The sequence below is a fragment of the Lampris incognitus genome, chromosome 14 (assembly GCF_029633865.1).
Source record: "Lampris incognitus isolate fLamInc1 chromosome 14, fLamInc1.hap2, whole genome shotgun sequence".
Lineage (NCBI taxonomy): Eukaryota > Metazoa > Chordata > Actinopteri > Lampriformes > Lampridae > Lampris > Lampris incognitus.
In genome coordinates, this window is record NC_079224.1 from 16852719 (window position 1) to 16863843 (window position 11125).

Genomic DNA, 11125 nt, shown 5'->3' on the forward strand with positions numbered 1-11125 from the left:
ATCAGTTACTATAACACCTCAGTACATGCATAAATGCGATGTCTTTTAAAGAGCAAGACTGGCTTTTGATCAAGTTTATTTATCCATGAATAAAACACTTGAACAATCTTTAAAAGTTTCAGGCACTTTGGAATATGATAACAGTGAAGGCAGAATTAAGTGTTACTCCAGAATCATTTTTAAAAGTCTACTGATTTGATGACAGAAAACATTAAAAAATGTGCATCCTCAAGACATAACATGCCAAAACATGAGATAAATGTTGAGCTAATGTAAAATAGCTAAGGATGAGTTTCCTATTGTAATCTATGTGTGTACTGTATATGTGCCCATTTGTAAAGCATGCATTATCTGCTTTAAATTACAGAAACGTACAGTATTTAGTTAACAAATTGTAATGACTGATGATGAATAAATTTATCCTTTACCCTTTAAATGTGACACTGCGAGGCTTTAAACAGAATCGAATACATGAAGGCTTTGCCATTTGTGAATTATTACCACCAAACTGCACTGACCTTTATTCACTAGTAGAACTGCTACCAGTAGAAACTAATTACTCCATTTCTATCAAAATAATTCACATATGCCTCCAGAAACGGTCTGCACGGCATCAAATCTCCATTTGTCAAATGTTACACATGCATTATTTTATTCTCTTTTTTCTTTCTTAAATCTTAATATAAATGTATTTTATAGATGTTATAGTTGAACCGATGGCTGTTCGTTTGACGAATAATCGCGACTCCTCGGGATAAAGTCACTGTGCAAACTTTACAGTGTTTTGCACTGTATTTTTGAAAAATTGTTTTAGGCCACAATTTGACACATTTTCAAGGTTAACGCTCCCTAAGATTACTCCAGTTCAACAGCAGTCCAAGGGTAAATCAAATGAAAACCCTCAAGATTGGAAAATTCTCTTTGTATTCTGACAGTGAAATTGAAATTAGAGATGTTTTACTAAGAAAAGCATATGTTATCCATGTAAAAAAGCTATAGTAAGCACACAATGACACACCACAGTTACAGAAGATCCTAAGAACTGTATTTGATCATATCTTTATGTCCATTTTTTTTGTTTTGTTCCAATACTACAACAGGCAGGGTAGTTCCGATGTCCGTTTTAGATTTGTGTCTTTCATCAGCTATATCTCAGGTGAAAAAGTTGGGCTGAGTCTATTCAAGCAGAGTGATTGATAATGTGTTCCATCATTGTTATTGTCTGATGTCACATCACACACACACACACACACACACACACACACACACACACACACACACACACACACACACACACACACACACACACACACACACACACAAACTCCAGTTGCTTCAGTGGTGTCCTGGAGTTTGAAAAAGGCGCTGCCATCAATGAACCACATAAATCACATTTCTAGATCCAGACAGAGGTCTTTCCATTTTTTACAATGGTCCCAGCTTTTTCCATGGCCAATTTAGGCCGTGCTCCTTGTTTTTCCTGGACCGAGTTGACACGGTTTTGCTCTGCCATTGTGCCCCCAGACACAGGACTACTGGTTCTGGAGGTTGGCTGGTTGTTTTTGGTATTGTACGTTTGAAATGCCATATCAAGCTGCTCTTGGGCAACACGTAAGTGACGGTGCAGGCTGGCCAGGTCAGAGGGGATGTTCTCATCTGGGCTGGTGCACTGTTGCTCCTGAGCCACATTGGTCATGTTCTGCTCATGTGTGATGAGGCTGTTGGGAATTCTGTTGGGCTTGTCTGACTTCATGACAAGGTTGTACCCTGGAGGGGATCCTGGAATGTTACGAGAAAATGGGAAGCCATATGATGTCCGCCGGCTCCTGCTCCTCTTATGGCGAAGGGTGTCCCGAAAAGTACCGATACCTAAGTGAAGCATCTCGCACACATTCAGGAGTAGACAGAGGCAGCTGACTACATACATGATAAGAAGGAATATCGTTTTCTCCGTGGGCCTAGAGATGAAGCAGTCCACTCGATGGGGACAGGGGACCCTGTCGCAGACATATGAGGGGTTGACACGAAAACCATACAGGAGATATTGGCCTGCGAGGAAGCCGATTTCAAAGATGGCTCTGGACATGAGCTGAAGGACATAGATCCTCATAAGTCCCTCTTGCATAATTTTTCGCCGTCCATCGTGTTTCTGCGTTTCCTGGCTGGGTACCGGCTCAGGTTTTGCCACCTGCACCTCCAGTGTATCCTCATAGATCATTGGTTCAGCATCATCATCCTCATTTTCCTCTAAGACATGCTCCATAGCATGGCTCTCTCTCCATCGAGTGTGAGGTGGCTTCCTACGGAGCCGGTGGTGCTTCTGGTGCTCCACCTCCGAGGTGCGGGCTATTTTGTGGATGGCGTAGCCCAGGTACATGATGGAGGGGGTGGAGATCATGATGATCTGGAAGACCCAGAAGCGGACATGCGAGAGGGGAGCGAAGGCGTCATAGCACACGTTGTCACAGCCAGGCTGTTTGGTGTTGCAGATAAACTTGCTCTGCTCGTCCGAGTAGATGGACTCGCCCCCGACTGCTGTGAGCACGATGCGGAAGATGATGAGAACCGTCAGCCACACTTTCCCTACGAAAGTGGAGTGGTTGTGGATCTCTTCTAGGAGACGAGTGAGAAAGCTCCAGCTCATGTTGGTTTCACAAGCTGTTCAACTAGAATCTGTAAAGACAAATAGAAGAATTGGTTAGCACTTAACCGAACACAGAAAAACAAAGACACAAATCACAACAGAGTGATGAATAATGTGCCTATTAACAGGAGACGCTTGGGCAATTTGTAATATTCTTTAGTTAAAGTTGTAATGAACCAACATTCACTACAAATGTTACTCTGGAGCAACACACCTACTGTGCATTTTCATTTCTTGTCACAATTACGAATTTGCTTTGCAAGGCTATCTTTTCTATGAGCAATAAAATAACTAAACTTAAGATTGTATTTTCTGGGCACCACCTAAATTAAGTCAAATGGAGGAAATTCAGGTACCGTGATCCTTTTTTTTTGTGGCTTTTACCCTCCCCCCTCTTTTTCTTCCCAGTTGTACTTGGCCAATTGCCCCACACTTCCAAGCCGCCCTGGTCGCTGCTCCACCCCTTCTGCCAAGCTGGGGAGGGCTTCGGACTACCATATGCTTCCTCCGACGGCACGGTGGCGCAGTGGATAGCGCTGTCACCTCACAGCAAAAAGGTCCTGGTTTGAACCCCGGGGTTGTCCAACCTTGGGGTCATCCCAGGTCATCCTCTGTGTGGAGTTTGCATGTTCTCCCTGTGTCTGCGGTGGGATTTCTCCGGGTGCTCCGGTTTCCCCCACCATCAAAAAGACATGCATGTTAGGGATAATACTCCTGTCTGTGCCCTTGCAGGAGGCATGACAAGACGAACTGGAGTTGGTCCCCGGGCGCTGCACGGCAGCTGCCCACTGCTCCTAGCTACACAGCTAGGATGGATTGAATGCAGACCATAATTTCCTTACGGGGGTTTCTGTAGTGTTGGATGGTGCACAATCACGAGGAGGCAGGTCGGATTAGAACGGCCGTTTACGTAACTCAAGGATCATGTGGGCAGCCATCCTTGCGTTTCCTTTCTCACGTCAAAACAGGAAACAGCATATTCACATAGCACCACCTAGTGGTACAAGAGGGTAACATGAATGTCAATATAAACAGAACACAACAGTTTCCCTGCAGTGGGTTTTCTGCAGGTGCTGCGGTTTCCCCCACCATCAAAAAGACATGCATGAAGGTTTAATACTCCTGTCTGTGCCCTTGACTGAGGCATGGCAAGATGAACTGGAGTTGGTCCCCGGGCGCTGCATGGTGGCTGCCCACTGCTCCTAGCAACATAGCCAGGATGGGTTAAATGCAGAGAAAGAATTTCCCTACGGGGATCAATAAAGTAAATCAAATCAAATTCGATACATGTGGAGTCATCAGCCACTTCTTTTCACCTGACAGTGAGGAATTTCGCCAGGGGGATGTTGCGCGTGGGAGGATCATGCTATTCCCCCCAGTTCCCTCACACCCTGAACAGGCACCTTGACTGACCAGAGGAGGCACTAGTGCAGCAACCAGAACAGACACATACCAACATCCGGCTTCCCACCCGCAGACACGGCCAATTGTGTCTTTAGGGACACCTGACCAAACCAGCGATAACATGGGGATTCGAACTGGCGATCCCCTTGTTGGTGGACAATGGAATAGACCGCTATGCTACCCGGACGCCCTGTTCCCATTATCCTTCTTATTTTGTTTTTTTATTTCAACTGCTGCCTTACTTGTAAGTAGCCTTATAAGTAGCTGTTTATTTAGTGTGCTAATAAAGCACAACGACAAATCAGTTAACTTTGTGAGTGTCTCACAAACCATACTATCAAGCACAGCAGCACAACAGCACGGTCAGGGAGCCTGGTAATGTAGATGACACCCGTTTTACATAGTCCAAGACAAAACAAAGGCTTGTGTTGACCATGCAAGGCCATTGTGTGACATCCTCCTAGCCCATCCAGCAGTCCTACATGTACCATGCAGCACATCTGATTAAGTCAGTGTTTGGTGTGTATGTCCGGCCTTTGTCTAAGTAATGAGATATATTAGACAAATGTTATAATTATGTGAGCAAGTTGAAATGGCAGAAATGTTAAGCGGGAGATGAAATAAATCATTACTGTCGGCCGCACATACACCCCTCTTTTTGTAAATTTTTTTTGGGGGATTTTCCCCCCTTTTTCTCCACAATTGTACTTGGCCAATTACCCGAGCCTTCCGAGTCATCCTAGTTGCTGCTCCACCCCCTCTGCCAATCCGGGGAGGGCTGCAGACTCCCACATGCTTCCTCTAGTACACGTGGAGTCACCAGCGGCTTCACTTCACCTGACAGTGAGGAGTTTCGCCAGGCGGATGTAGCACGTGGGAGGATCACGCTATTCCCCCCAGTTCCCCCTCCCTCCTCGAACAGGCGCCCTGACTGACCAGATGAGGCGCTACTGCAGCGACCAGGACACATACCCACATCCGGCTTCACACCCGCAGACACAGCCAATTGTGTCTGTAAGGACGTCCGACCAAGCCGGAGGCTTTTCGTAATCTTAAATCTCATCTGGTTACCGTTTGAAATCATTGTAAATTTAAACACCACTGAACCTCTCGGGTCACAGTGTCCTGACTGTGTGCAGGAGCCTTCAAAAAGGTGAAGCTATTCTAAAAACTGCACTGTATTTACACTGTATTTACAGATACCACAGTCTGTTTCTAAATATGTTCTGCACTCAGAGTTTCCCCTTAGTAAAACTGCTTGAACACTTAGCATCACAGAGCAGGTGTTAAAACTCTTAATGACCAGAAACCAGGAAGCTGTCATCTGCCGGGGCATGGTCCATTTCATAAGCTCAGACTAAGCGGCAGTTGTTTCTTGGCACGGTGACATTAAATCCACTAAGAAACTTTTATTATAAACACTCACACAGTTTAATGGTGTATTTTGAAGTAGGATGTTGTCTAACTGTATAAGGAGAATGATAGGTTATGTGTTGCACTGAGGACCATACAGAAAGCTTTGAATGACAAGAGGGTCAGGACCCTGTGGCGGAATCGGAGTCAGGGAGGACCGTCGGTGTGTTCCTTTTGATTTTTAGTGAATTTCTTGTGGTTTCTCAGTCAGCTGCGTAGATTAGGTTTGAACAACTGTTTAGACAGACCCGTGTTACAGCACAACAACAAGGGGAAGGCTACTGCAGGATATTATGTGACGAGGGGAGGCTGGGATCAAGTGGCAAAAGTTGGGAGTATCAGCTGCTTCCGGCCCATATTTCCCCTGCCACAAATTCTGGTACAGGAACAACCAGGAGCATGTCAACCAAACCAAAATGTCAAAAACGACGTTATCTTTTTATTTCTTCATCATTATGTAAATCTCATTTAAGTCCGCCCTCTGAATTTGAACCATTATTTGTCATTTTCGTCATCTAAAAATGCTATCAACTGTACGAAAGGCTTTTAAGAAAGTCTCCGAACTTTGATTATTCGATATCTTTGTCAGTGTCTGACTTTATAGATAGTGTTGTATAACGTTTAGAGCATGGACGTTAAGTACATTTTCAGTCTTTTTTTGTCAATACTGGGAGAGGTAAAGCTCCCAAAGCTTTTATATACAACCCAATAGTGCTGGGTGATATGGAAAATATTATCATAATAATCACAGGGGATTTTTCACGATATCAATAAATATCACAATATCTGCATACATATGCAATTTTTTTTTTAAATACCGTATTTAAGAATCCAACTGAAGTTCATCACCTTAAACTGATTGGTAAAGTAAAGTATAATATGGGACCAAAATTAGTTTTCAAAAAATACTCTCTCAAATATTTCAGTCCTGATTTTTGTGAGAAATTTTAGGTAATAGATTCTCATTGTCATTAATTCAGACAGCAAAATTGTGCATCACAAGATGACAATATCCAAGTTTCATCCTGATACAATACCACCGACAGATGATAAATAATGCTTTTTGAATTATTGCCCATCCATACAGTCCCATAAGATTTCCTTTATGGTCCCTTGTGTCTTGCAGTACACCAGTAAGGTTTTTCAGATGTTTGCCTACTACCTTCACCGTTCATATCCCTCCATACACATAATTTTAATTATATTAATAAATGTTCATAACAGCTAAAATATGGGTAGAATGGTGAATTTAAAGAAAAAATTAGTTATGAGATTAAGGGGGATATAAAAATCCATGCGGTCATCTTTTTAGAGGTCAGGGAAGCTACATGGAAGATAATATAGTGTGGTGTGGTCTCCTGGAGGCTTCAGAGGCAAGTGGAGCTACACTGAGGAAAACAACAGTGCCTCGTTCTGCAGACAGACACATCACGGCGGCGGCGTCGGATGTGTTGTTTCCCCTGCCATCTGAGAGAACAGGAAGAGGCTCGCTGACCCGCCACGAGGCCTCCCCTCCAGACCCGGGGCCCCAACACTTATGACACTGGGGAGGGGCACAGCCACATGGAAACAGATGGCCTCCACGTTGGGCAAACTCACGTCTGCCTAAGGATGGCGTGACAGGAGGGTTGGATCACTTGGTTTTTTTGGTTTTTTTTTCTCTCTCCTTGGTTACTGAGGTAAAAAAATTTTCTGGACTATTTAATGTCTGTTTCATATTAACAAAGACATAGGAACAAGTACTGTCGCTATATTACACTGCAAAAAATACAAAAAAAGGGAACATTTTTTTTGCAAGAGCAGGTTCACAGCTATTTTTCAGCAGAATCTTATATTAAATAGTCTGGTGAGTATTTTTCCACAATGCAATACCCTTCATTGAACGCAATGCATGCTGCCTGCAAAAATTTACCATATCAGAAAGACGTTCAGACCTCGTATAGAGATTTTTTCCTTGCATAAAACTATGGTGTCTGTAAATTATGGTTGTTTTCAATATTACTGGCATTTTCCAATACATGGTAAGCTTTCTGAGCTGCCGCTTTGACCTTTTTAGAGCTTTAAGTGGATGAGACATAAGCAGTAACCAACATCTGTGGACAGAAAACATATCACAAATCACGCCTCGCGGAGCTTTAGGTTATGTTTTAGTGCCGTCTGCTCTCCTTTAAGTTGCATGGTAAAACGTACAATATTTTCAAGATGAAATCATATTCCGAACTGCTAAACATACGATCTCAACAGTTGACATTTCAAAGTCAAAATATGAATCTGAAACCTTTCACAGTATTAACTAACTTTTTGCAGAGGAGGCGTTAAATCAAACAGACTCAATTCAAACATAAACAGGAGCTTGCGAGCAGTAAGCAGTCCAGAGCCTGACCGGCATGCAACGTTGTACCATGCAACATGCAACTGCAACGTGCAACTACAACGATGCAACGATAACGCAAAATGAGTACGCGTTGTAGAGTTTCAGCAAGAAATGTCTGCAATGTCAACAACAGAACAAACCCACCTTGAAAAGTTGCCCACTCTTTGCCCATCCTGAAGGTTGTCCATATCTCCTCTGCTAACCCTAAGTGTGCCATGCATATGCTGATCCTTGAAACTGTGACTCCATCCTGGTGAGCTGGCCCTCGTCCTCTAACCGCTTTGTCCCAAAACGGAAAAAATGAGAATCACTGATCAAACTTTTTAGGCTCGACGATAACACTTCTTGCCTTTCCCCTTCTCTACGGAGAAGTTAAGTCTCGCTGCTGTATCTGCCTCACATTCTGACTCATGTCTGGTTTCTATTACACCAGCCTCCTGCCCAAGAAGGATGTTTAAAAAAGAGAGGGAGAAAAAAAAATCCTCCTCTGGCAAGTGACCCTCATCCAAAGGGTCAGACTTTAGGATATCTCACTGCAGAATGAGATGAACACCCAACTGAGAGAGCCTATTAATCACAACACAGTCAACCTCCCTCCAACCCAATATGCAACACTGGTAAGACAGATGATGAGCCTCTCTCACTCTCTCTCTCTCTCTCTCTCTCTCTCTCTCACACACACAGTTTCTACTCTCTCACACACACACAAACTCACAGACTCTGTCTCTCTCTCTCTCTCACTCGCACACACACACACACACACACACACAACTCATGCACTCTCTGTCTGTCTGTCTGTCTCTCTGTCTGTCTGTCTCTCTCTGACATGGCCTTGGCTCAGGTGAGTGCTGTCAGACAGGTAAATGGCCACCTCTTGACCAAAAGCAGCATGCACTGAATAAATGTAAAGTACGAAAATCGAGAATTCTGCATAACTTGTTTCTATAAATAGCTATCTTTCTCTCTCTCTCACTCACAAACACACACACACACGTACACTCAAACACACACAATCACACACCACTACAGTAAACACAGATTAACAGCCTCGATATTATCTGTCAATTACATAATTGTTTACAGTTGGATGGCAGTTATAAAAAAACAAAGAAAGTCTTGGGGGGCTTTGAGGACAAAAGTGTCACAGAGACATAAACCACCTTGCCTCAGTGCAGATCCGCTACAGTGCGTCCAACCAGTACGCTCAGTCATATCAAGTGTCATAATATTTAGACCTTCCATCCAGGCAAATGGCCAGATATGAGACCAGTGGACAGGTAGCACTCTGCGCTCCCACTCCGTGCCTTTTCCGACTTGGTGTTTATACTGCAAGCTTTCACCTTGGTCTGCAGTGCACAGTAGCACACACTGTTACTTAAGGCATGTGTCAGATTTTTCCTGCGTAACAAGAATAACAGCGACACAGGGAGATGTGTTGTGGCTGTATCTCATTCATAGAGTGTGTATGTGTCTTTGTGTGTCCCGGCACATAAAAATACCCCAACATGATTTTTGTTTCATAGTTCCCAACCTTCCTTTGACCAGGAGGGATGAGATGAAGTGCAGGAGAGGAGGTTATAAATGAGATTAAACTTGGTGATAAATATCTCCCCGACTTTATTGTGTGCCAGCCATTGCTCTCCTAGTAAGGGATCTATGCTTAGCTACTTTTATTGGACAGTATATAAACTGTTTAGTGTCAGGCTCACATTAATAACACATGTCTGGTCATTGTCACAATGACCATATTACCATAATGTTACCTGCACAATGCTTTTAATAACTGTTAATTATGACTTGAATAATTATGCATAATGAATAATGAGGAAAGAAAAATGATGTTGTGAAATACAATAACGATCAAGTCGTCATTAATGTTCCAATAAATAACAAACCATATTAACTGACTTAATGGCAAGTTCCCTTTTCTTGTAATCAAGATGCAGAGGACCAGAATCAAAGAACTTGGGTGTCCATCTTTGGGACTCGCGAGGTAAATAACTGGATGATAATGTGGCTGCAGCGAGAATGGCTTGTAAGTGTGAGTCTTAACAAGCGAGCGAACAGTCTTTGCCATTGCATTTAGTTCTCATTCTGTTTGAGGCGTCTGCACGCTGACTGTCCACTGAATCTGAAAGCTCGCCAGCTGGGCCTGCAGGACCCATCGTCCGGAGGCCTCGCCTCCAAACATCGCCTCCTCATCTGACTGAGGAGATGTGGCATAGCATGGAGGGAGAGGACAGAGGGGATGCTGCTAGAGCCACTGGAGCATTTGGGGTTCAGACATGTGTTGTCCCCAAGGGACAGACTGTCACGTGTCTCAAAGTTGCATCGCATGTCCCTTCCTCCAAAATCTTGCCGTCATCCAAAAGACACAGATGGTCAAGTTAAGACTGCTGGTAAATGAGCATTAGCGTGATTTAAATTCAAACGCCATTTATTTTCCTCGACGGTCGTGACAGTTTCCTCGCATAGGGTTACAGTTTAATTAGTGGATTATCTACAGTAGGTCTTACTCTGTAGGAATGGGAAAAGCTTTGATGCTGATGAACCCTACCAGAGAAACAGTCATTATACTTTAAATTTTGGAAAGCTTGTTGCTCAAAACAGGAGCAATGCTGCTGGAATGAGGAATCCTTTTCTTAGCAAAATCATATGCATTATATCTTTAAAAATTTGAGCACATTGAGAATAATATTAATAATAATAATGATAATAATGATAATAATAAACTTTATTTATATTGCACCTTTCTGAACAATGTTACAAGGTGCCTTACACAGCAGGATAAAATAATGCACATAGTCAATGGCATCAAATAAGGGAAGTTTAGTTGGTTTCACTAACTGTTTAATCCCAAATTATAAATCAGGGTAAAACAGGCTAAATAATTTGACTTTAACCCTCATATATGGTTCATTAATCAGCAATGACTGTACTGTTCATCACTCACATTAACAATATTGAGATATAACAATATTAAGGTGTAAGAGTTACATTTTAAAACAGGTCATTTTGACCCAAACAGAACACGAGGGTTAATATTTTAGTATATGTATTGCGGAAGCAATACACGAGGGTTAATGTAACAGCTTGCCCCCCAGTTTTTCTTCCCATTAGTAATTGAGCTTGACATATGATATAATATCGTACATCAGAATATGATATTACATAAAAGTAATCCAAGCAAGCACAAGATAACATCAAAACAAGATCAAGAAAAGGTGAATCAGTTGATCTGGATACAATGTTCATTGAGAGAAATGTTTAGACTGAAGCTGTCACTTAGA

At 42.8% G+C, this 11125-nt stretch overlaps 1 protein-coding gene across 1 annotated transcript; it reads right to left on the minus strand.

Annotated features, from left to right (window-relative positions):
• Nucleotides 1-1396: 1396 nt before the first annotated feature.
• Nucleotides 1397-2644, minus strand: gjc2 (gap junction protein gamma 2). Its single transcript, XM_056293008.1, has one exon. It carries the CDS (start codon nucleotides 2642-2644, stop codon nucleotides 1397-1399), a length of 1248 nt encoding a protein of 415 aa, XP_056148983.1.
• Nucleotides 2645-11125: the final 8481 nt, after the last annotated feature.